Source organism: Pristiophorus japonicus, chromosome 4 (assembly GCF_044704955.1).
Source record: "Pristiophorus japonicus isolate sPriJap1 chromosome 4, sPriJap1.hap1, whole genome shotgun sequence".
In the NCBI taxonomy this organism is placed as follows: domain Eukaryota; kingdom Metazoa; phylum Chordata; class Chondrichthyes; family Pristiophoridae; genus Pristiophorus; species Pristiophorus japonicus.
This window is the reverse complement of record NC_091980.1, coordinates 156,800,174-156,827,519: the sequence shown is the minus strand read 5'-3', so window position 1 is coordinate 156,827,519 and position 27,346 is coordinate 156,800,174. Positions and strand designations below refer to the sequence as shown.

The window sequence follows — 27,346 nt, the reverse complement described above, 5'->3', positions numbered from 1 at the left end:
CAGGGTTAAAGTCCGGAGATTCTTCACTAAATGAAGCCCCTCGTGATGAATTAATTAAAATTTGACAGAAAAAAGCACGTATTTCTTTCAGAAAATTAAAATACAATCGGTGAACCTTCTGACACTTTTCCAGCAGTCTCTAATTCATGGCTTGGATATATCTCTAAGGCTTCTTCAACAACACCTCCCATGACCTCCACCACCTAGAAGGACAAGGGCAGCATGTGCAGGTGAGCACCATCACCTCCACCTTCCCCTCAGAGTCACACACCATTCTGACTTGGGCATATATCGCTGTTCCTTCATCATCACTGGGTCTATATCCTGGAACTCGCTACCTAACAGCACTGTGGGAGCACCTTCACCACATGGATTGCAGTGTTCAAAAAGGCAGCTCACCACCACCTTCTCAAGGGCAACTGGGGATGGGCAATAAATGCTGGCCTTGCCAGTGATGCTCAGATCCCAAGAATGAATAAAAATATCTATTTTCAAATTCTTAAAAACAACGAAAGAGGAGAAAATATTCGGACTTTAGAAACAAGGATTAGAATATTCCAGTAATATATTAGCATTCTGATGCAGTGCCAATTCAATCAAATACCACTTACCACTCTAAGGTGTACAATAGTACAGAATCAATTACTTTTGCGTGTACATACACAATCCCACAGATGCACACATGTAACACTCGTTCCATGGTCCATTTTGACCTGCCTGATAACACATCCAACAGACAGCATCATTACCCTGCTGCACAAAAGATACGGTAGCAGAGTTCCAATGATGAAACCCTATGTCCATACCACACAAAAAAATTATATCTATATTCCAGCTCTCCACTCAAACATTTTTTTTTAAATGTTAAACTTATCCAAGCTCTGTAGGCTCCGTACCACCATTATCTTAGTGCAAGACTGATGGTTCCTGACATGTACAACACAGTGGGTAATGTGTAATGTGCGCTGTAATGGGAATTGGATTATTGTGAAGAAGCTGTTAGTGACTATCTGGTAACAGGGGAAAGGCAACACAAAGTGCATTCGACCCTAAATGAGCTTAAAAACAGTATCCCTCTCAGTTCCTCCAACTGCATCCGTTTCAGGAAGGATAAGTGCCTTTAACTATTCCTCACAACTGATCGTTTCTTGGCCAAGTGTGTGGAGACAGGTCACCTGATCACAGGTCCCTGTCAGTCCTGTGAACGGTGAAATATCCCAGGATTAGAAAGTCCTGTCCTGTAATGGCACAGCTGAGATTGGGAACTCACTGAAGGGAGGAAGGGGGGCAGGGGTGAAAAAGAGTGAAGGTTGTGTCCCCACTGTCCATCACCCCTTGGTGCAGCAGTGATGGCTGAAGCACTAGTGATAGCCCCTTTCAACTGGTCCACTTCTATCCTATTCTGCTGTCACGAGCCTGAATGTGTCCAAACTAGGACGCACCTCCTGATGAACTGGCTGCACCTTTCTAATCTGCCGCCAGGAATGCAAGTTATGTGGGGGTTTGCGGAGGGGGGGGTGAGGGTGCAGGTGAGGGGGGGGGTCACGATCACAGAAAATGGGGGTCCTGCTCCTCCAAGGCCCACGAGAATAATTGGACACTGACCTTCGGTTCCATCGCCCATGAGACTGCTCGGAATGTGAGCACGGTGCAAACTCATGGTGCACGGTCTACAATGCAACCGGGGTCATATTTATTTTTTTACTTTTTTTTTTATTCGTTCATGGCCAGCATTTATTGTCCATAATTAAATGTCCTTGAGAAGGTGGTGATGAGCCACCTTCTTGAACCTTTGCAGTCCCGTGTGGTGAAGGTACTCCCACAGTGCTGTTAGGGAAGCAGTTCCAGGATTTTGACCTCGTGACAATGAAGGAACGGCGATATATTTCCAAGTGTGACTTGGAGGGGAATGTGGAGGTGGTGGTGTTCCCTTGTGCCTGCTGCTCTTGTCCTTTCAGGTGGTAGAGGTCGGGGGTTTGGAGGTGATGCCGAAGAAGCCTTGGCGAGTTGCTGCAGTGCATCTTGTCGATGGTACACACTGCAGCCACGGTGCATCGGTGGTGGAGAGAGTGATTGTTTAAGGTGGTAGATGGGGTGCCAATCAAGCGGGCTGCTTTATCCTGGATGGTGTCGAGCTTCTTGAGTGTTGTTGGAGTTGTACACCTCCAGGCAAGTGGACTTCCAGAAGGCATTTGACAAGGTGCCACATGAAAGGTTACTGCACAAGATAAAAGTTCATGGGGTTGGAGGTAATATATTAGCATGGATAGAAGATTGGCTAATGAACAGAAAACAGAGTCGGGATAAATGGTTCATTCTCGGGTTGGCAATCAATAACCAGCGGGGTGCCGCAGGGATCAGTGCTGGGACCCCAACTATTTACAATCTATATTAACAACTTGGAAGAAGGGACTGAGTGTAACATAGCCAAGTTTGCTGATGATACAAAGATGGGAGGAAAAGCAATGTGTGAGGACACAAAAAATCTGCAAAGGGACATAGACAGGCTAAGTGAGCGGGCAAAAATTTGGCAGATGGAGTATAATGTTGGAAAGTGTGAGGTCATGCACTTTACAGAAAAAAATCAAAGAGCAAGTTATTATTTAAATGAAGAAAGATTGCAATGTGCTGCAGTACAGCGGAACCTTGGGGTACTTGTGCATGAAACACAAAAGGTTAGTATGCAGGTACAGCAAGTGATCAGGAAGGCCAATGGAATCTTGGCCTTTATTGCAAAGGGGATGGAGTATAAAAGCAGGGAAGTCTTGCTACAGGGTATTGGTGAGGCCACACCTGGAATATTGCGTGCAGTTTTGGTTTCCATATTTCCGAAAGGACATACTTGCTTTGGAGGCAGTTCAGAGAAGGTTCACGAGGTTGATTCCGGAGATGAGGGGGTTGACTTATGAGGAAAGGTTGAGTAGGTTGGGCCTCTACTCATTGGAATTCAGAAGAATGAGAGGTGATCTTATCGAAATGTATAAGATTATGAGGGGGCTTGACAAGGTGGATGCAGAGAGGATGTTTCCACTGATGGGGGAGACTAGAACTAGAGAGCATAATCTTAGAATAAAGGGCTGCCCATTTAAAACTGAGATGAGGAGGAATTTCTTCTCTCAGAGGGTTGTGGATTTGTGGAATTCGCTGCCTCAGAGAGCTGTGGAAGCTGGGACATTGTATAAATTTAAGACAGAAATAGACAGTTTCTTGAGCGATAAGGGAATAAAGGGTTATGGAGAGCGGGCAGGGAAGTGGCCCTGAGTCCATGATCAGATCAGCCATGATCATATTAAATGGCGGAGTAGGCTCGAGGGGCATATGTTCTTATGTATTCCATCACATCCTTACTTGTGCCTTGTGGATGGTGGTATGGCTTTGGGGAGTCAGGAGGTGAGGCATTAACGCAGAATACCCAGCCTCCGACCTGCTCTTGTAGCCACAGTATTTATGTGGCTGGTCCAGTAACGTTTCTACTCAATGGTGACCTCCCAGGATGTTGATGGTGGGGGATTCGGCGATGGTGATGCTGTTGAATGTCAAGGGGCAGTGGTTTGACTCTCACTTGTTGGAAATGGCCACTGCCTGGCACTTTTGTGGCGCAAATGTTACTTGCCACATGCCTGAATGTCAGCCAGGTCTTACTACATACGCGCATGGACTGCTTCATTATCTGAGGAGTTGAAATTGGAACTGAACACTGTGCAGTCATCAGGGACCATCCCCACTTCTGACCTTATGATGGAGGGAAGGTCATTGATGAAGCAACTGAAGATGGTTGGGCCTCGGACACTGCCCTGAGGAACTCCTGCAGCGATGTCCTGGGGCTGAGATGATTGACCTCCAACAACTACAGGTTTATATGTAACCTTCAGGGCTGCTGACCGTGGGCCATGCGGCTCTTTGTCGGTCGGCGTGGACACGATGGGCCGAAATGGCCTACTTCTGCGCTGTAAATTTCTATGTTTCTAAGCATCTTGCTTTGTGCTGGTATGACTGCAGCCAGTGGAGAGTTCACGATTCTCCCACCCCCCCACCCCCGCACTCCCACCCCACCACCATTCGATTTCCATTGACTTCAATTTTACTAGGGCTCCTTGATGCCACATTTGGTCAAATGCTGCCTTGATATCAAGGGCAGTCGCTCTCACCTCACTTCTGGAATTCAGCTTTTTCTGTTCAGGTTTGGACCAAGGCTGTAATAAGGTCTGGAGCTGAATGGTCCTGGCGGAACCCAAACTGAGCATCGGTGAGCAGGTTATTGGTGAGCAAATGGCGCCTAATATCTTGACCCCTTCCGTCATTTTGCTGATGATTGAGAATAGACTGATGGGGCGGTAAGTGGCCGGATTGGATTTGTCCTGCTTTTTATGGGTAGGACTGGAGCAGCTTGGCTAGAGGCGCGACTAGTGCTGGAGCACAGGTCTTCAGCACGACAGCCGTCTATTGTTGGGGCCCATAACCTTTGCTGTATCCAGTGCGCTCAGCCATTTCCTGATATCACGTGGAGTGAATCGAATTGGCTGAAGACTGGCTTCTGTGATGGCGGGCAGAGGTGGATCATCCATTCGGCTCTTCTGGCTGAGGATAGTTGCAAACGCTTCAGCCTTGTCTTTGACACTCACAGGCTGGGCTCTGCCATCATTGAGGATGGGGAGATTCATGGAGCCTCCTCCTCCTGTTAGTTGTTTAATGGTCCACCACCATTCCTGACTGGATGTGGCAGGACTGCAGAGCTTTGATCTGATCCGTTAGTTGTGGGATCGTTTAGCCCTGTCTATAGCATGCTGCTTCTGCTGTTTAGCATGCATGTAGTCCTATGTTGTAGCTTCTCCAGGTTGGTACCTCATTTTTAGGTACACCTGGTGATGCTCCTGGCATGCTCTTCTGCACTCATTGAACCAGGGTTGGTCCCCTGGCTCGATGGGAATTGTAGAGTGAGAGATATGCCGGGCCATGAGGTTACAGATTGAGGTGGAATACAATTCTGCTGCTGATGGCCCACAGCGCCTCATGGATGCCCAGTTTTGAGCTGCAAGATCTGTTCTGAATCTATCCCATTTTGCACGGTGGTAGTGCCACACAACACGATGGAGGGTGTCCTCAGTATGAATAGGGTACGGTACCATAGTGGTTATGTTACTGGACCAGTAATCCAGAGGCCTGAACTAATAATTCATAGACTCGAGTTCAAATCCCACCATGGTAGTTGGGGAATTTAAATTCAGTTAATTAAATAAATCTGGAATTAAAAAGCTAGTATCAGTAATGGTGACCATGAAACTACCGGATTGTCGTAAAAGCCCATCTGGTTCACTAATGTCCCTTAGGGAAGAAAATCTGCCGTCCTTATCCGGTCTGGCCTATATGTGACTCCAGACCCACAGCAATGTGGTTGACTCTTAACTGCCCTCTGAAATGGCCCAGCAAGCCCCTCAGTTGTATCAAAACTGCTATGAAAAACTATAATCCACACGGGCTGCAGCAGCTTAAGAAGGTGGCTCACTACCAACTTCTCAAAAGCAATTAGGAATGGGCAATAAATGCTGACCTTGCCAGCGACACTCACATTGCATGAATTCATTTTTTTAAAATAGGAGACTTCATCTCCACAATGACTGTGGGGTGATGACTCCTACCAATGCTGTCATGGACAGATGCACCTGCGACAGGTGGATTGATAAGGACAAGGTCAAGTAGGTGTTGGGTCACTCACCACCTGTCGAAAGCCCAGTCTGGCAGCTATGTCCTTCAGGACTCGGCCAGCTCAGTCAGTAGTGGTGCTACCGAGCCACTCTTGGTGATGGACATTGAAGTCCCCCACCCAGAGTACATTCTGTGCCTTTTCCAAGTGGTGTTGAACATGGAGGCATACTGGTTCATCAGCTGAGGGAGGGCGGTAGGTGGCAATTAGCAGGAGGTTTCCTTTACGTCCTAGGACCCTGATTCTCATATTAAAAGGGAGCCATCACCTGAACCAGGCAGGCGCTTTGGACAACCGACGGTAGGCCCTTTTCAAAATGGCGGCGGCCACGTCACAATGTTAACGGAGTGATGACGCCACAGGCGCTGTTAGCGCCCCGTTAGATCATAAGAACATAAGAAATAGGATCAGGAGTAGGCCAAAGGGCCCCTCGAGCCTGCTCCGCCATTCAGTAAGATCATGGCTGATTTGATCTTGGCCTTAACTCCACTTTCCTGTGCATTCCCCATAACCCTCAACTTTCAAGAATCTGTCTATCTCAGCCTTAAATATGTTCAATGACCCAGCCTTCACTGCTCGCTGGGGTACGGAATTCCAAAGATTCACAACCCACTGAGAGAAGAAATTCCTTCTCATCTCCGTCTTAAATGGGCGACCCCTCATTTTGAAACTATGCCTCCTGGTTGTAGATTCCCTCCCCCCCCCCCCCCCCCCCCCCCCCGAGGAGAAACATCCTCTCAGCATCTACCCTGTCAAGCCCCCTCAGAATCTTATGTTTCAATAAGATCACCTCTCATTCTTCCAAACTCCAGTGAGTATAGGCCCAACCTGCTCAACCTTCCTTCATAAGGCAACCCCTTCATCTGAGGAATCAACCCAGTGAACCTTCTCTGAACTGTCTCCAATGCAAGTATATCCCTCCTTAAATAAGGAGACCAAAACTGTGCGCAGTACTCCAGGTGTGGTCTTACCAATACCCTGTACAGTTGTCGCAAGACTTCCCTACTTTTATACTCCATCCCCCTTGCAAGAAAGGCCAACATTCCATTTGCCTTCCTAATTACTTGCTGTACCTGCATACTAACTTTTTGTGTTTCACGTATGAGGACCCCCAGGTCCCTCTGCACCTCAGCATTCTGTAGTCTTTTTCCATTTAAATAATATTTTGCTTTTCTATTCTTCCTACCAAAGTGGATAATCTCACATTTTCCCACACTCTACTCCATCTGCCAAATGTTTGCCCACTCACTTAGCCTGACTATATCCCTTTGCAGATTCTTTGTATCCTCTTCACAATTTGCTTTTCCACCCATTTTTGTATTGTCAGCAAATTTGGCTACATTACACTCGGTTCCTTCATCTAAGTCATTAATATAGATTGTAAATAGTTGAGGCCCCAGCACTGATCCCTGTGGCACCCCACTAGTTACAGTTTGCCAACCTGAAAAAGACCTATTTATTCCAACTCTCGCCGAGGGCCCGAAATTAGTCATTGCATAAGGTCTGCCCATTTCTCGGCAGTGTGCTGGCGGTATGTCGTTTCAAACAGCCGGCATACCGCTGAGACTGAAGAGCGCAATTTTGGTCGATTTTTTTTCAGTGGTATGCTGGCGGTATGCGAGCGGTCTGCAGCGGGCGGTAGGTAACATTGTAGTCGATCCAGATCGACTTTCTTTTTGATGGACGGTGTGGCACTGAAATGCGCCAGCGCGATTTTTTTTCCTCGTTTTTTTCACAGAAGCATTTGACCCGCGATTTCAGGGGTCACTCACGCATGCGCAGTGAGTTGAAGTGGAGGGAGAGAGAGTGAGAAGGAGCAGCAAGCTAGTCGAGGGTCAGTTGGTTTAATAACAAATTGCAGATTTAAAAATATTCATAACAAATAATAATTATACAGTTTGAACAATAATGAGACTTATTTTACAAAGCAAAAATCATAACATAAATATAATGGAAATGTTAAAAAAAAAGTCGAAGGCGCAGGAATATCGAGAAGGATGGAAGGTTGAGGCCGCCCGCCTTCGATGAGACGGAGTTACCTGCCCTTCTCGAGAATATCACAGAGAGGTACTCCAAGCTAACGAAGAGTGATCATAGAAAGCCCCCCATAAAGGAGTACAATAGGCTATGGGAGGAGATCGGGGAGGCTGTGTCCTCCACAAGTACCATGGTATGCAGCGGGGAAAGGTGCCGTAAGAGGTGGAACGACCTGGTGCGGGTAGCAAAAGTAATTATTTTATTTATGCACCCCCCATGTGCCATGTACCATGTAAATGTAGGTTCAGTGACACACAGATGAGGTTACGGCGATGTATTCGTGCTTTCAGGCAATGACAAGAGGATCAATGCAGTGTTTTAATGTGTGTGTGTGTGACCCTGTGTGTCTGCGATGTTAAATGGATTGAAGATTTTTACTTTTACTTCACTTTCTGCAGAAAAAGACATCTGCAATAGCAGCCGATCAGCGGCGTACGGTGGGAGGACCCACAACCTAGGAGCCTCTGAGCCTCTGACTGACATCGAGATCCATGCCTTGTCCCTGGTCGGGGATAGCAACCATGCCACCACCGGCATTGGAGCTGACCCACTCACACAGCATGGTCAGTTGTATACAAAACCCGGTTTGTGTTGCAAGTTGCAGTCCTCTCATGTCATGTAATGTAACTGTACACGTAATGTTGGCCTGATGTAATTTAATGTGAGTTTATTGCACCGTAATGTTGGCCTCGTGAGATGTGCCGCTCTGGGGTGACAAACGGAGCGGTGAAGGCCCGAAAATCCAGCCCAATGTACTTGTATTTTCTGATCAGGACAGTTGAATACTAAGGTTATCGGTTTCGCATCTTCATACACGTCCTTTGGCGAACAGTGTGAAGTAGTGGGAGAATCCGCAGGCTGATTACCAGCCCTACAAGCAGCGACGTGAACGCTCCTTCCATGGCCATAACCATCTTTAGACAAGCGGGTTAATCCTATACAGCGGAAGGGTTTTATGGGCTCCCAAAGCCTGCTGAATCCCGATGAATATACAACACATTTTACCTGTGGATGTGGATTGACTGCGTAACTACAGTGAATGGAAGGGTGCACTGGAATTCTAAACTTGGATCTGACCTCCGCTTTAATCCAGATCCTCCCTGGACCAGGAACCTCAGATGCTTTAAACCATGAAGACTTAAAGAAGTGATGGATTTTTGTTTGAGTACATGCATCATAATTTACACTGATCTTCACCATTCAGCAGCAGCAAGGTTTGTCACACATGTCCTCTTAATTTGAATATAAATAAGTAACATAGATCAGAATGGCACAAAAACTCCCAAAATGCAAAACTACTTGAACTGAAATTTGCCCCCACCAAACCACAGCAACCTGCATTTATATAGTGCCTTTAACATAGAAAAACCATCTCACAGAATAAGGAAAAAATGGGCGTCCAGCCAAAGGGGAGGATATTGGGAAGGGTGGTCAAAAGCCTGTCCAACAGGTGGGTTTTAAGGATGGTCTTAGAGTTGGAAAGGGAGGAAGAGAGAGAGGTTTGGGGGGGAATTGTAGATGTGTGGGTCCCTGGCTGCTTTTAGCACGATCATCAATGGTAGCAGGAGATGAGCTGAGGCAGAGGTGGAGACGAGTGATCTTAGAGGTGGTAGTCGGCCATTTCAGTAAAGGAGCCAAGGTTCCTGGACCCTGACTTCAACTGAAATTGCATAAATTCCCTGCTTCTTTCGTACTGATATTCCCCTCTGAGGCTAAAGAATGAATAACAGATTTGGTTGCTTTTGCACTTTCATCTTTCTCTCAAAACGGTCGAATTTCTGGGGCTGCGTGGATGGTTGTTTGCGAGCACTCCCAACTCAGTGAGGAAACCCAACAGCACCAGTCTAGGCCTGCGGCAATTTATCACTCCATTGGTTAACCAGCACAGACACGGTGGGTCGAATGGCCTCCTTCTGGGCCGTAGATTTCTACGATTCAATGATAAGTTATGCTCTGCAGAGGACTGTAAGCCAGATTGTCCCTACACTTCCAATTAGGAGCATCGGAACATTCTTTAGCCTCGGAGGGGAATATCAACACGATCTGTGCTGCAAGGAAAAACAGGGAATTTATGGATTTTCAGTTGAAGTCAGGGTCCACTAACCTTGGCTCCTTTACTGAAACTGCCGACTACCACCTCAAGCCTGTTCCGTTACTCATTTAGCTCATGGCTGATCTGTATCTCAACTCCAGCTATCCGCCTTGGTTCTGTAACCCTAAATACACTTTGTTAACAAAAAATTATCAATGCTCATCTCGGACGGCCGTGCCTTCAGCTGTCTGGGCTCGAAGCTCTGAAATTCTCTCCCGAAACCGCTCCGTCTCGCTCCTCCTTTAAGGCGTTCCTTAAAACCTACCTCGGTTGACCAAGCTTCTGGTCACATATCCCAATGGCTCCTTATATGGCTCGGCATTAAATTATTGCCTGATTACACTCCTGGGAAGCGCCTTGGGACGTTTTACTATGTTAAAAAAGGTGTTACATAAATGCAAGGTATTGTTGCTTTGAAGGAGGAGAGCAATGAGGAGCGGACAGAGAGTAAATTGTGCTTCAATAGATAAATAAATCTCGTGACAAAATCACAACCTTAACAGATTTATTATCAGAACTCTTACTGCCTTGGCTTCAGGACAAAGGAAATGAATGTGTGATCATGCAATGAAGGCTGCTGTGAGCTGGAATCAATTCATACCTGGCTTGCCAAAGCTGGCAGGAAGTGGCTGGACGGAGTCTGAGGTAATACTGTTTGGTTTTTCGGCTCCAGTAGAACAGTGTTTGCTGGCACGAGGATGCTGTTTGTTGGCACTGATGGTCCCATCCCACTGCTAACGATGACAGACGCTGGGACACTGTTGGCCGTGATTGGTGCTGCCAAGCCATTGGAAGAGGTCAGGGAGAGGCCTTTCTCCTGTTGCAGCTTCAAGGCCTGCTGGTAAAGGAGTTGTTGCTTTTGCTCTTTCTGTGATTGAAAAGGTTTTTAAAAAATTTAATTGACTGGTGTAGACTCAAAAGAAACCATCTTTATCTGTGATCCAGATTTGAGCATGCCAATGGCTCAGATGGTAAATGTACTTACCATATTAAAGAAAGGCTTGGATTTCACGACCCATGGATGTCTCAAAGTGCTTTACAGCCAATGAAGTGTAGTCACTGTTGTAATGTGGGAAACGCAGCAGCCAATTTGCGCACAGCAAGCTCCCACAAACAGCAATGTGATAATTACCAGATAATCTGTTTTAATGTTATGTTCATAGAGGGATAAATATTGGCCAGGATACCTGGGATAACTCCGGTGTTCTTCTAAGAAATAGTGTCATGGGATCTTTTACATCCACCTGAGAGAGCAGACGGGGCCTCGGTTTAACGTCTCATCCGAAAGACGGCACCTCTGACAGTGCAGCACTCCCTCAGCACTGCACTGGAGTGTCAGTCTAGATTTATGTGCTCAAGTTCCTGAATCCACAACCTTCTGACTCAAGAGGCGAATGTGTTACCCACTGAGCCACAGCTGACACTACATATTACGTAGTATTTACAGCACAAAAACAGGCCATTCGGCCCAAATGGTCCACTCGAGCTTCCTTCCACCCCTCTTCATCTCACCCTATCAACATATCCTTTTGTTCTTTATCCCTTATGTACTTATCTAACCTCCCCTAATATGCATCCATGTTATTCGCCTCAATCACTCCATGTAATAGGGAGATCCACATTCTCACCACTCTCTGGGTAAAGAGATTTCTCCTGAATTGCTTATTGGATTTATTAGCGACTAGCTTATATTTATGTCCTCTAGTTCTGACCTCCCCCACAAGTGGAAATACCTTCTCTACGTCTACCCTATCAAACCCCTTCAAAATTTTTAAGACCTTTATCAGGTCACCTCTCAGCCTTCTCTTTTCTAGAGAAATGAGCCCCAGCCTGTTCAGTCTTTCATGGTAGATATAACCTCTCAGTTCTGATATCATACTTGTAAACATGGTTATCATCCACAGAAACAGGAATAGGCCATTCAGCCCCTCCAGCCTGTTCCACCATTTAATTAGGTTATGGCTGATCTGTACCTCACCTCCAGTTACCTGCCCTTGATCCTCTTACATAGAAACATAGAAATTTACAGCGCAGAAGGAGGCCATTTCAGCCCATCATGTCCACGCCGGCCGACAAAGAGCCACACGACCCTTGGTCAGCAGCCCTAAAGATTACATATAAACCTTTGAACAATGACGGAAAGGCAAAGAGCAGGCAGCCCAACCAGTCCACCTCACACAACTGCGACACCCCTTATACTGAAAACATCTACACTCCACCCCAACTGGAGCCATGTGATCTCCTGGGAGAGGCAAAAACCAGATTAAAAACCCAGGCCAATTTAGGGAGAAAGAAAATCTGGGAAAATTTCTCTCCGATCCATCCAGGCAATCGACACTAGGTCCAGGAGATCACCTGGCTGTATTCTATTCCCAGCAATACTTACCATTATATCTGCTCCGTCCAACAAAGGTCAACCAGTCTAATACCAATTACCAGCTCTAGGTCCATAACTTTGGGTTACAGCTCTTTGAGTGCCCATCCAACCATCTCTTAAAAATGGTGAGGGTTTCTGCATCCACCACTCTTCCACGCAACGAGTTCCAGATCCCCACAACCCTGTGTAAAGAACCCCCCCCTCAAATCCCCTCTAAACCTTCCACCAACCACCTTAAAACTATGTCCCCTAGTTGCTGACCCCTCCACCAATAGAAATAGACCCTTACTATCCACTATGTCCAGGCCCCTCAATATTTTGTACACCTCGATGAGGTCTCCTCTCAACCTCCTCTGTTCCAATGAGAACAAACCCAGCCTATCCAATCTGTCCTCATAACCAAGATTCTCCATTCCAGGCAGCATCCTAGTAAATCTCTTCTGCACCCTCTCTAGTGCAATCACGTCCTTTCTATAATACGGTGACCAGAACTGCACGCAGTACTCCAGCTGTGGCCTAACCAAAGTATTATACAATTTAAACATAACCTCCCAGCTCTTATATTCTATAACTCGGACAAACAAAAATCTATCAATCGCAGTCTTCAAATTTCAAATGGACCCCCCAGCATCCGTAGCGTTTTGGGTGAGAAAATTTACAATCGATATTAATTCTACTATTTACAATCTATATTAATGACTTGGATGAGGGAACTGAGTGTAATGTAGCCAAATTTGCTGATGATACAGATAGGTGGGAAAACAAGTTGTGAGGAGGATGCAAAGAATCTACAAAGGGATATAGACAGGCTAAGTGAGTGGGCAAAGATTTGGCAGATGGAGTATAATGTGGGAAAATGTGAGGTTAGGTAGGCAAAATAAAATAGCAAATTATTATTTAAATGGGGAGAGATTAAAAAATGCTGCGGTACAGAGGGATCTGGGGGTCCTTGTACATGAAACACAAAAAGTTAGTATGCAGGTACAGCAAGTAATTAGGAAGGCAAATGGAATGTTGGTCTTTATTGCAAGGGAGATAGAGTATGAAAGCAAAGAAGTCCTGCTACAACTGTACAGGGTATTGGTGAGGCCACACCTGGAGTACTGCGTACAGTTTTGGTCCAGGTATTTAAAGGAGGGATATACTTATATTGAAGGCAGTTCAGAGAAGGTTCTCGAGGTTGATTCCTGAGATGAAGGGGTTGTCATATGAAGAAAAGTTGAGCAGGTTGGGTCTATACTCATTGGAGTTTAGAAGAATGAGAGGTGATTTTATTGAAACGTATAAGATTCTGAGGAGGCTTGACAGGGTTGATGCAGACAGGATGTTTCCCCTCGTGGGGGAATCTAGAACTGGGGGGCATACTTTCAGAATAAGGGGTCGTCCATTTAAAACGGAGATGAGGAGGAATTTCTTCTCTCAGAGGGTCGTGAATCTTTGGAATTCTCTGCCCTAGAGAGCTGTGGAAGCTGGGTCACTGATAAGGTGGAGATAGACAGATTTTTGAATGATAAGGAAATAAAGGGTTATGAGGAGCAGGCAGGAAAGTGGAGTTGAGGCCAAGATCAGATCAGCCATGATCTTATTGAATGGCGGAGCAGGCTCGAGGGGCCAGATGGCCAAATGGCCTACCCCTGCTCCTATTTCTTATATTATAGATAGTGATTATTACTCATTTTTTACTCACTAATCAGAAATGCAATTAGCCCAATCTGGATTCCCAATTAACCTCATGTGGCTGGTGACCAACGTATTAGGCACCACTGGCTGAAGGTGGGAAAATATTGCATTCCCGTAGCATGCCTTATCTTTATGAGTATAACACATTACCGGGACTATTTCGATGTCTCTCCTACAATGTCCAGGGACTGACCTGTTGGAACAGCAAAAGCTGGTCAGCGTTGAGTGCTGATCCTACGCCTTGAGGGTTGATGAGTTTGTCGGTGTTTTCAGCCAACGTGTTGCTTGGTTGCGAGGTTGCAACTGACAGCGGACTAGGCTGCTGAATTTCCACCAGTTGAGATTGGGCTTGGGCCTGTGTGTGTGGATGGCACTGAGGTGGAGTGTGTGTCTGCTGCAGCCTGAGAGCTGACGTTAACTCCGCATCGATGGAAGGCTGTGGCTGCACCATACTGCTCTTGGAGGCACTGGTGCTCAACTGCTGAAGGTTCAGGGCTTGTCCCATAGGGCCAGTGTTGTTGAGCACAGTTATCTGATTTGACAGGGAGACACCCTGTACGACAGTTTGACCGGGCTGCACAGCCTTGCGTTGACCAGACGGATGCGACTGTGAAGCAAAGCCGGCGCCGAGCTGGGCGGGCATCTGAAACAGCGTCGATGGAGCCAGCTGGCTGGGCTGCAGTTGCAGAGGTCCCGATAATATATGCGCTGTTCCTTGGCTGACTGTCAGCTGCGTGTTCGATGCTGCAAAAACCTGGCCAAAGTTGGTCTGGCCAGCAATCAACTGTCCCGCCACATTCTGGGCAGTCAGGATCTGTGCGGGCAAGGCCTGGCCGGTGACTAATTGGCCAGACTGTCCCGGACGCCCCATCACGTGGGTCGCGGCTGGCTGTCCGGGGAGACTCTGGGCTGCAGCAGTTTGGGCAGTCAAAATAGTTCCAGCGTGAATGGCAGAAAGTTGCTGGGGCACGCTGACAGGCGAAGCACTGGCCAACTGCCCTGGTAAAATGAATTGGCTCGGACCCGGGATCACAGCCTGAGGCACTGACTGAGGCTGGATCACAATACTGCTTCCCTGGTTCAGAACTTGAACACTGACTGGTTTGCCCACGTTGGGTTGCACTTGTTGCGGCTGCTGTTTGATCAGGTTGGTGGCGATAGTCTGGGCGACTGCTGGGCTTTGCGTTGACAGGAGGACGTTCTGACCCGGGGCCCCCGCGACAAAGGTCAAGTTCTGCTGAGCTTTCTGCTGCTGTAGTGCGGCCTCCGTCTGAATCTTCAACGCCGTCTGAAGAGCAGAGGAGTTTGGGCTGAATGAAGGCTTTGGGCTGATCTGGACAAGTTTGGGTTGGATATTCACATGATGCTTTGGCTGAATTGGAGTGGGAGTCCTCTGAATAATCACGTTTTGGGCCGAGACTGGGGAGTGAACCACCTGGTTGCTGAGGGCCGGTCGAACAGTGACCTGCTGCGTCGAGTGCGTGAGATTTGCGTTGGCGAAGAGAGAGTTTCCATTGAGATTGGCGCTGGCGGCGCTCTTTTGGAACGGTGAAGAGATTGATGAGCTTAGGGTTACTTGATGCTCCAAAGGCGAGGCGGATAGGTAGCCCCCCGGAGGGAGGGTGGTCATCTGTGGGGACAGACCAGGTTTGGCCATCAATTGCTGATGATGCTGACCGATGGACATCATGGCGGTTTGACCACCATGCTGGTCGACTATCTGAATCTGGCCAATCCCGGAGGTCCTGGGGCTGCCGTTGGACAGGGCCTGAATGCTCGCAATCGGCTGTATCGCGACACTGTTCAGTCCGACCTGTTGAATCAAGCGCTGCACGCTGATGGTTTTATTGACGAACTGCGCGCTCACTGGCTGTTGGAGCAGAGGCTGTTGCGTGATAACGGCGGGTTGCTGGGGTAACCCGCCGAGGTCGGTGCTGACACCCCCGAAGAGCTGGAGGGTGCCTCCGGTGGCTTGGGTGGCAGGGTGCGGCTGGGAGTAGGGTTGCAGCTGTAGCACGCTGGCTGCCAGGTCGGCTTCCTCCTGCAACGTCTGCTGCGTGATGTTGGCTTCCTGCAAACTCTGCTGCAAGATGTCGCAGGGCTCCTCCGCAGCCTGCTGCACACCAGAACTAGCTGGTGATCCAAGGATGTCATCTTCGAGGAAGGAGATGTCAACGCAGCTGGTAGACGACGGTACCTGGCTGCTGAGTCCTTCGCCAGCCGATGCTACCTGGCCCTGTAACTGAGGGAGACATTTTTATTTTTATTTTGAGAGTTGAGAGGGGAGAGAGAGGAATTGATCGCAAGGAAGAAATGGGATAGGAAAGCACTTGGAGGGGACACCAAAATAAAAAACAGATCAAAAAGTCATTTTCAGATTTGTTGCAGAATGAATTCTGTGCAATCTTTAGATTTTATTATGGGCCTCAATTTTTAAGAGTAAAGACGTCTTACTGCAATTATACAGGGCCCTGGTGAGACTGGACCTGGAGTATTGTACACAGTTTTGGTCTCCTTACCTAAGGAAGGATATACTTGCCATAGAGGGAGCGCAACAAGGTTCACCAGACTGATTCCTGGGATGGGGGATTGTCCTATGAGGAGAGATTGAGTAGACTAGGCCTATATTCTCTGGAGTTTAGAAGAATGAGAGGTGATCTCATTGAAACATACAAAATTCTTACAGGGTTTGACAGGGTGGATGCAGGGAGGATGTTTCCTCTGGCTGAGGAGTCTAGAACCAGGGGTCACAGTCTCAGAATAAGGGGTCGGCCATTTAGGACTGAGATGAGGAGAAGCTTCTTCACTCTGAGGGTGGTGAATCTTTGGAATTCTCTACTCAGAGGGCTGTAGAGACTCAGTCGTTGAGTATATTCACGACAGAAATTGATACATTTTTGGATATTTAGGGAATCAAAGGATATGGGGATAGTGCATGAAAGTGGAGTTGAGGTTGAAGATCAGTCATGATCTCATTGAATGGTGGAGTAGGCTCGAGGGGCCTACTCCACCATTCTTTTGTTATATTCTTATATTCCATTTTATATGGATGGAATTCGGGTTTGAAATGAGCGAAAACTTCACAGCAATAGATTTTACAGGAGAGAATAGGTGCAGTTGTCCCAATCCTTTTTTCAAATTAATTCTCAGGATATGGACGTCGCTGGCAAAGTTGACATTTATTGCCCATCCCTAGTTGCCCTTGAGAAGGTGGTGAGCAGTCTTCTTCAACCGCTGCAGTCCGTGTGGTGAGTAAGGAAGTCAAGGGTTATGGGGCACGGGCAGGAAAGTGGAGTTGAGTCCATGATCAGATCAGCCATGATCTTATTAAATGGCGGAGCAGGCTCAAGGGGCAGAATGGCCTACTCCTGCTCCTATTTCTTATGTTCTTCACTGCTGAGCTGTTGATCAGTTTTATTTTGGGCTCCCCCATTCAAGTGCTTTCCTGTGCCATTCATTCTCATGGCCAACGTAAAAAAGGATCAGTGATTGGCTCCCACTGTCGACGTCTCTGGTGAGATTGGCCATGAGTGAAGCGAATCAATGCTCACTTTTCTGATTTCCCCTCCCCTTTAGGCGAAAAACCACCTCCATTGGCATCTCGGCCCCGAACTGGCTGAGTCACCAGGCTGCCTAAAATTGGCGAGTTTACAACAAGACTGAAATTAACCAACTGTAGAATCCACTTGCATCTCCTGCACTGTGCTTCAAAGAGAAACATAAATCATACAAACACAGCACAGAAGGAGGCCATTCAGCCCATCATGCCTATGCCGGCTCTGTCAAAGAGCTATTCAATTAGTTCCACGCATCTGATCTTTCCCCATAGCCCTGCAAATGTTTCCTTTTCAAGTACAGGTTGAACCTCCCTTATCCAGAACCCTCAGGAACTGGCCTGTTCTGGATAAGAGATCTTTCTGATGGGGGGTGGTCATGTTAAATTGGACAGTACAGGTACTGTGAGCAAGGGGATATCGGGGCTGGCTGGCTGGCTTGGGGCTGGAAGTGTGGCAGAGAGATCATGAGGGGTGGGGGAGGTCGCGGGGTCGGGCGATTGTGGGAGTCGGCAGCGAGAAAGGGCTTTAATTTGTTCATGTCTGAGTTCTGTGCATGCGCCACCCGGTGGCTGGGAATGGTTCGAGATGAAGGGTGGTTCCGGATAAGGGAGTTCTGGATAAGGGAGGTTCAACCTGTACTTATCCAATTTCCTTTTGAAAGTTACTATTGAATCTGCTTCCACCACCCTTTCAGGAAGTGCATTCCAGATCAGAACAACTCACTGAGTAAAAAAAATCTTCTCTAGTTCTTTTGCCAATTACCTTAAATCTCTGTCCTCTGGTTACTAACCCACCTGCCAGTGGAAACAGTTTCTCTTTATTTATTCCAACAAAACCCCTCATAATTTTGAACAACTCTATTAAAGCTCCCCTTAACATTCTCTGCTCAAAGAACAATTCCAGACTCTACACATAACTGAAATCCCTCATCCCGGATACCATTTTAGTGAATCCTCTTCGCACCCTCTCCAATGTTATTATTAAATGGCGATTACTTCAGAAAAAGTAAAAAAGATGGTCTGTACTAACCTTGTCGGATCCATGCAGGAAGTCATTCAGGGCTTGAGGGTCACTGGAGCATAGAACAGAAGATAAGTTTAAAGGTTGTGGTTTTATTTACAGAACCTCATCATGAAATGTGCTGGGGGGGAGGGGGGTGGGGGGGAGAAACAACAGGAGAATTTTAAATTAATTATTTTTGAGGCTTCCCTGATAGCTTAGTCAATCAATGCACCAACTTGTGGAATACTGACTCATCTACATCAGAAACTGTCAATGTCTAATTCCCATTCGTACAACTACAAAAGGTAATCAGTAAGGCTGAAGGAACGTTGGCATTTATCTCCAGGGGGCCTGCAATATAAAGGGGAGGAAGCGATGCTTCAGGTGTACAGAGCCTCAGTCAGACCCCATCTGGGGCACTGCATTCAGTTCTGGGCATTATATCTCAGGAAGGATATATCGGAATTGGAGGGGGTGCAGTGCAGGTTCACCAGAATTAAGCCGGGGCCTCAAGGGTTAAATTATGAGAAGAGGTTGCATAAACTTGGCTTATACTCCCTTGAGGTTTGAAGATTAACGGGTGATCTAATTGAGTGGTTTAAAATGATAAAAGGTCTAAACTAGTTGCTCCAAAAATATAGGAGCAACTCAGGCCGAAACTTGACCCCAGAGAAACTACTTCCTCTGGTGAGGAAATCCAGAAAACGGGGGAATAACTTTAAAATCAGAGCAAGGCTGTTCAGGAGTGATATAAAGAAACACTTGCATTTATATAGCGCCTTTCACGATCACCGGACATCCCAAAGCACCTTACAGCCAATGAAGTACTTTTGGAGTGTAGTCACTGTTGTAATGTAGGAAACGCGGCAGCCAATTAGCGCACAGCAAGCTCCCATAAACATCAATGTGATAATAACTAGATAATCTGTTTTTGTTATGTTGATTGAGGGATAAATATTGGCCAGGACAGTGGAGATAACTCCCCTCCTTGTCTTCAAAATAGTGCCATGGGATCTTTTACGTCCACCTGAGAGAGCAGACAGGGCCTCGTTTTAACATCTCCTCTGAAAGACGGCACCTTCAAAAGTGCAGCACTCCCAGCACTGCACTGAAGTGTTAGGTAACACTTTCACACTGAAAGGCAGTGGGAATTTGGAACTCTGTCTGTCTGTCTGTCTGTCTGTGTGTCTCTCTCTCTCTCTCTCTCTCTCGCTCATACGGCTGTGGATACTGGTGGACAATTGACATTTTCAAAGCTGAGATGGATAGATGTTTATCAGGTAAGGACACAGAGCAAAAGTGGGTAAATGAGATTATGGTACAGATCAGCCATGGTCTAATTCAATGTCAGAACAGGCTCGAGGGGCTGAATGGCCTCCTCCTGTTCCGATTTCCCATGTTCCTATGTTATAGTTGCTGCTTTAACTGCATCCATTCATTTGCTGCCCAGTACTGAATGTTAGACTTTATTGCCAATTCCCAGCTGCCAATTTAATTCACTTTAATAGCATTGAAGCTGTTTTTTAATATTTGCCAGACCCCGTGTATTGGGACCAGAATTACAATGTTTGAAAGGTACTTCTATTTAGGTAAATCACTTGACAAAAAACACTTAAAAACATTGATGTAAACAAAGACTTGAGTTTATCCTTTTGTTAAAACGGGTTTAATAACAAGACAAACTTACCAAATAACATCCAGCAAACACCTGCCATCTTCATCATCCATGACAACTGTGGAGAAAGATGCTTAGTTCATGAAAAGAATAACTGTTCAATCCTCCACCAACAATTATCACACACTTTGCATGCCTCAAATTAACATTTATAGTAATTTCTATATTTAAATACATATATTTTGGATAGATCTATATTTTTATAAACGACTAATGGTGGAGCGATTAAAATCAGGAATGCTCAAGAGGCCAATATTAGAGGAGCGTAGACATCTCAGGGGGTTGTGGGGGTGAAGGAGATTAGAGATAGGGAGGGGTGGGGTCATAGAGGGATTTGTAAACAAGGATGGGAATTTTAAAATCGAAGCTTTGCTTAACGGAGCCAATGTAGGTCAGCAAGCACAGGGGTGATGGGTGAGCGGGACTTGGTGTGAGTTAGGACACGGGCTGGCGAGATTTCGATGACCTCAAGTTTATGGAGGGTAGAATGTGGGAGGCCGGCCAGGAGTGCATTGGAATAGTCAAGTCTAGAGGCAACAAAGGCACAGAGGAGGGTTTCAGCAGCGGATGAGCTGAGGCAGGGGCGGAGACAGGCAATGTTACTGAGGCGGAAATAAGCTCATCAATGTGATGGTCATCAAGCCGGAGATATTGTAACGTTCGGACAGTACAGTGGGGGAGGAACATATGAACACACCAAAAACGATGGGCAGAAAAAGACCAGCTGGTCCATTAAGTCCACCCTACATGCATGATGGTGGGATTACATCGAATATACGGCACAGAAACAGGTCATTTGGCCCAACCAGGCCATGCCGGCATTTGTGCTCCACTCGAGTTTCCTCCCATCTTTCCTCATCTAAACCCATCTACATAACCTCTATTCCCTTCTCCCTCATATGCTTATCTAGCCTCCGCTTAAATGCATCTGTACTATTCGCTTCAACCACTCCCCGTGGTAGCAAGTTCCACATTCTCACCACCCTCTGGGTAAGGAAGTTCCTTCTGAATTCCCGATTGGATTTCTTGGTGACTATCTTATATTGATGGCCTCTGGTTATGCCCTTCCCCACAAGTGGAAACACTCTCTCGGTGGAGCATCATAACTAAACACTTCTCCTTGTCCCTCCCCTCCTCGCACCCAAGTGATCTCCTGGGAGAAGCAAAAAGAAGAGAAAGACTCCGGGCCGATAAGGGAAACAAAACTCTGAAGAATGCCTCTCCGCCCCTCAGGCGATTGAAACCGGTCCAGCACACTGCACAGTGTACCACACACACCAGGAAGGACCCAGGTTAGCTTTCTCGGGGGAGAAATTCGCATGGTTTGCGACTCCCGTTATGGCCCCCAGGGGCAAACCATTTCTCGCCCGGGGAAGGGGGCGCTACCATCTCCCCCGAAATTGCGCAGGAGTTAGCGGAGGCGACAAACCGGTAGCGCCCCTCTCCCGCCGGTAGCGCCCCAGGCCGCCGATCCTCTGACGACGATATCATCGCTGTGCGCAGCGACCGGTTTTCGCACCGCACCGGAAATTGGGCAGCGCCCCGTGAGTCCACCACAGGCGATGTCAGCGGCAGCCTCGCAGGTCACGACTCGGGCCTCACTCCCCTCGCAGGGCGAAACTGAAAGGGGAGGCACGCACTGCCATTTTGTTTTGTCCTCCGTTCTCCCGTGAGGTCCAACCCGTGATGGTGCAGCCCGGCACTCCGCTTTGGTGCCAGTTTGTAGCCATGGCACCCCTCATCCCTGGTGGCCTAATGGAAGCCCCTCAAACCCATGCAGAGCTCGCAGTGTGTCCTCCTCTCTAACGGAAGGGGGGGCCGCCTGCGATCGCACACGCAGCGCTCCGACTTTCCCGCCCTTATACTACAATCCTTACATTAAAACCGGCGTTCAATCGAACTCCCTCACATGCAGCTGTGTTTGTAATATTGGTCAATGTACGGCTTCATTTTTATTTGAAGTTTTGAAATCCTTAACCTCATTCTTCCTACCAAAAGGCATCACTTCACACTTCTCTGCGTTAAATTTCATCTGCCATGTATCTGCCCATTTCACCACAGTTGATGCCCTCCTGAAGTCTGTACTACCCTTCTCATTGTTCACTACATTTCCCAGTTTCGTGTCATCTGCAATCTTTGAAATTATGCCCTGTATACCCAAATAGAGCAAATCTAATTTTATTTCAAACTTCACCTCTGGCGTTTAAGTGAAGGGCTGAAAGAGTCTCCCAGAAATGGTTGTCAATAGCTACTAGTCAGACAAATATTTCAGAGAGTTACTTCCAATCGTGAACGAATAGTCAGAGGAAGGATGGGGACAATTGGGGACCAAAAAAGACATCATCTTATGGAGGCAGAGGGCGTGGCCGAGGTAGTAAATGAGTGCATTGCATCAGTCTTCACTAAAGAAGAGGATGCTGCCAATATAGCAGTAAGGGTGGAAATCGCAGAGGCTCTGGCCAATCTTTCAATCCTCCTTAGATACGGGGGTGATGCCAGAGGACTGGAGGATTACAGATGTTACACCCATGTTCAATAAAGGGGAGAGGGATAAGGTCAGCCAGCATAATGTCAGTGGTGGGGAAACTTTGAGAGATAATAATTTCGGACAAAATGAACTGGCACTTGGAAAAATATGAGTTCATAAATGAAAGCCAGCATGGATTTGTTAAAGGCAAATTGTGTTTGACTAACTTGATTGAGTTCTTTGATGAAGTAACAGAGAGGGTTGATGAGGGCAATGCGGTTGATGCTGTGTATATGGACTTCCAAAAAGAGTTTTATAAAGTATCACATAACAGACTGGTTAGCAAAATTAAAGCCCATGGGATTCATCATCATCGGCAGTTCCTTGGAATCAAGGAAACATAGAAACATAGAAACATAGAAAATAGGTGCAGGATTAGACCATTCGGCCCTTCGAGCCTGCACCACCTTTCAATAAGATCATGGCTGATCATTCCCTCAGTACCCCTTTCCTGCTTTCTCTCCATACCCCCTGATCCCCTTAGCCATAAGGGCCATATCTAACTCCCTCTTGAATATATCCAATGAACTGGCATCAACAACTCTCTGCAGCAGGGAATTCCATAGGTTAACAACTCTCTGAGTGAAGAAGTTTCTCCTCATCTCAGTCCTAAATGGCCTACCCCTTATCCTAAGACTATGTCCCCTGGTTCTGGACTTCCCCAACATCGGGAACATTCTTCCCACATCTAACCTGCCCAGTCGCGTTAGAATCTTATACGTTTCTATGAGACCCCCTCTCATTCTTCTAAACTCCAGTGAATAAAGGCCCAGTTGATCCAGCCATCCCTGGAATCAGTCTGGCAAACCTTTGCTACACTCCCTCAATAGCAGGAACGTCCTTCCTCAGATTAGGGGACCAAAACTGAACACAATATTCCAGGTGAGGCCTCACCAAGGCCCTGTACAACTGCAATAAGACCTCTCTGCTCCTATACTCAAATCCCCCAGCTATGAAGACCAACATACCATTTGCCTTCTTCACCGCCTGCCATACCTGCATGCCCACTTTCAGTGACTGATGAAACATGACACCCAGGTCTCGTTGCACCTCCCCTTTTCCTAATCTGCCGCCATTCAGATAATATTCTGCCTTCGTGTTTTTGCCCCCAAAATTAATAACCTCACATTTATCCACATTATACTGCTCTGCCATGCATTTGCCCACTCACCTAACCTGTCCAAGTCACCCTGCAGCCTCTTAACGTCCTCCTCACAGCTCACACCTCCACCGAGTTTAGTGTCATCCGCAAGCTTGGAGATATTACACTCAATTCCTTCATCTAAATCGTTAATGTATATTGTAAAGAGCTGGGGTCCCAGCACTGAGCCCTGCGGCACTCCACTAGTCACTGCCTGCCATTCTGAAAAGGATCTATTTATCCCGACTCTCTGCTTCCTGTCTGCCAACCAGTTCTCTATCCACGTCAGTACATTACCCCCAATACCATGTGCTTTGATTTTGCACACCAATCTCTTGTGCGGGACCTTGTCAAAAGCCTTTTGAAAGTCCAAATACACCACATCCACTGGTTCTCCCTTGTCCACTCTGCTAGTTACATCCTCAAAAGATTCCAGAAGATTTGTCAAGCATGATTTCCCCTTCATAAATCCATGCTGACTTGGACCGATCCTGTCACTGCTTTCCAAATGCGCTGCTATTTCATCCATAATAATTGATTCCAACATTTTCCCCACTACTGATGTCAGGCTAACCGGTCTATAATTACCCGTTTTCTCTCTCCCTCCTTTTTTAAAAAGTGGTGTTACATTAGCTACCCTCCAGTCCATAGGAACTGCTCCAGAGTCGATTGACTGTTGGAAAATGATCACAAATGCATCCACTATTTCTAGGGCCACTTCCTTAAGTACGCATGGATGCAGACTATCAGACCCCGGGGATTTATCGGCCTTCAATCCCATCAATTTCCCGCCTAATAAGGATATTCTTCAGTTCCTCCTTCTCACTAGACCCACTGTCCCCTAGTACATTCGAAAGGTTATTTGTGCCTTCCTTCATGAAGACATAGACTGGTTAGCAAAATTAAAGCCCATGGGATTCATCATCATAGGCAGTTCCTCGGAATCAAGGAAGACTTGCCTCCACTCCTAAAATGAGTCCTTAGGTGGCTGAACAGTCCAATAAGAGAACCACAGTCCCTGTCACATGTGGGACAGAGAGTCGTTGAGGGAAAGGGATGGGTGGGACAGGTTTGCCGCCTGAGGAAAAGAGTGTTTGAAGACCAGGCCCTCAAAACTGCCACCAAGCTCATGGTCTACAGGGCTGTAGTAATACCTGCCCTCCTGTATGGCTCAGAAACATGGACCACATACAGTAGACACATCAAGTCACTGGAGAAATACCACCAACGATGCCTCCGCAAGATCCTACAAATCCCCTGGGAGGACAGACCCACCAACATTAGCGTCCTCGACCAGACCAACATCCTCAGCATCGAAACACTGACCATGGGATTAAAGGAACAGTGGCTGCATGGATACAAAATTGGCTAAGGGACAGGAAGCAGAGAGTAGTGGTGAACGGTTGTTTTTCAGACTGGAGGGAGGTATACAGTGGTGTTCCCCAGGGAACGGTATTAGGACCACTGTTCTTTTTGATGTACATTAATGGCCTGGAGTTGGGTATATGGGGTATAATTTCAAAGTTTGCAGATGACACGAAACTGGGAAACAACAGGAGGGTAGTAACAGACTTCAGGAGGGCATCAACTGACTGGTGAAATGGGCAGACACATGGCAGATGAAATTTGACGCAGCGAAGTGCGACACGATTCATTTTGATGGCGAGAACGAGGAGAGGCAATATAAATTAAAGGGTACAATTTTAAAGGGGGTGCAGAAAGAAACAGAAAGACCTGGGGGGTGTATGTACACAAATCTTTGAAGGTGGCAGGATAAGTTGAGAAAAGCATAAGGGATCCTTGGCTTTGTTAATAGCGGAATAGAGTGCAAAAAGCAAGGATGTTATGCTAAACCTTTATAAAACACGGGTTTGGCCTCAGCTGGAGTAGTGCAGCCAATTTGGGCACCACACTTTAGGAAGGATGACAAGGCCTGAGAGAGGGTGCAGAAGACATTTACTGGAATGGTACCTGGGATGAGGACATCAGTTACATGGATAGACTGGAGAAGCTGGAGTTGTTCTCCTTAGAGCAGAGAAGGTTAAGAGGGGATTTAATTGAGGTGTTCAAAATCATGAACAGTTTTGATAGTGTAAATAAGGAGGAATTTTCCAGTGGCAGAAGGGCTATCAGGAATGTGATCTGGAACGCGCTGCCTGAAAGGGCGGTGAGCGGCCCAGGAGCATAGTGGAGGCCTCGGGGAGCAGCGAGCTGATGCAGGAGGGTGATGGCAGCGAAGAGTGATGTCATCAAGGTCCAGGTCGGTGATTGGAGCGTGGGCAGATACAGCAGGAGTGGCGAGGTCGGGGCGAAGGAGCGGCGAGAGATTGTGGAGGGACATGATCGGAGCCCGGGAGAGGCACGAGTTTGAGGCCAGGGGCAGCACGGGTCAGCCCACACTGCGATAGGTGTGTGCACTAGGTCTGTGCAGCAGAGCTGGTCTCCAGTCGTCTGGGTTAATCCTTGTCACTGGACCAAGATCCAACTCTGCCAAGCCCGTGTGGTGGCTGGTGTGCAACGGCCACCCCACGTTTAAAAAATCCACGCACAGGCATCTTCCACCCTTCAGGGTGTAGTTCGGGTCCTTCATTGAAACACCTGTGAACTCATCCTTTTTTGGTGTGGAAGCAAGTCATCCTCATTACGAGGGACCGCCTATAATGATGATGATGGTACCTCCACTGGTCCCTCTCTGATGCAAGTAGCTCAGGTCATCCTTAGTGCACAGCAGCACTGCTCCGTCTACAGCGACAGTCCGAGGTTGCACGTACACTGACGGACAGTGCTGCCCAGAGCGGGGCAGAGTTCAGATCGCGTGGCCGGACACCAAGTCCAAGGGGTAATGGAAGAGCATGATGTCATCAATGAACCTCTGTTGGCAGACAAAGAAAAAAAGCCTCAAGTTTCTGTGAAAGTGGCCTTCCCCTTATACTAAAAAAGATCCAAAGACGAACAACTAGGAGGTTACGTAGAACCATGGGCTCTTTTATTTTATACTAATAACAGGCTAACTTTTTTTTGCGGGCTGGAATAAATTTATTATTTTTGAAAAAAGATGGCCTGAGACAAACAGAACACAAATCCTTGAATAACCAGATTCTCAGATATTTAATTTTTTCCACGCTTTGAAAGCTACCCTGAAAGAGAGGGGGTTAGTTCTATAGGATGGGAGAGTTTAAGAGCTCCCACAACCCATACAATGGGCGGGGGGGGGGTGGGCACCCACGCCCACCTGACACTAGTAACCTGCTGGAATGTCAAGGCAGGATTCAGAGCCGGAGCTGTGGTCTCCATTCACCAGGACAGTGTCGGCTGGGGTTTGAACATTGCACTTTCTGATCCAGAGCTGAGAACGCTACCACTGGGCCAAAGGCTCAGACTCCCTGTGCCGATGGTGGTCATCATCATAGGCGGTCCCTCGAAGCGAGGATGACTTGCTTCCACACCGAAAAGGGATGAGTTCACAGGTGTTTCAATGAAGAACCTAATATTCCGGATCCCAAACTACGTCCTGAAGGGTGGAAGATGCCTGTGCGTGGATTTTTTTAACGTGGGGT

General features: G+C 47.2%; 1 protein-coding gene across 1 annotated transcript in view; it reads right to left on the bottom strand.

Annotated features, from left to right (window-relative positions):
* The window catches only part of LOC139263126 (BRD4-interacting chromatin-remodeling complex-associated protein-like), an 89,471-nt gene that overhangs the window by 46,255 nt on the left and 15,870 nt on the right, over window positions 1-27,346 (bottom strand). Inside the window, exons 2-5 of the mRNA XM_070878713.1 lie at window positions 20,134-20,179; window positions 18,474-18,516; window positions 14,081-16,123; window positions 10,432-10,698 (exon numbers count right to left, since the gene is read on the bottom strand). Coding sequence (XP_070734814.1) covers window positions 10,432-10,698; window positions 14,081-16,123; window positions 18,474-18,516; window positions 20,134-20,174 — 2,394 coding nt within the window. The 5' untranslated portion in view covers window positions 20,175-20,179. The remainder of the gene's footprint in view (window positions 1-10,431; window positions 10,699-14,080; window positions 16,124-18,473; window positions 18,517-20,133; window positions 20,180-27,346) is intronic.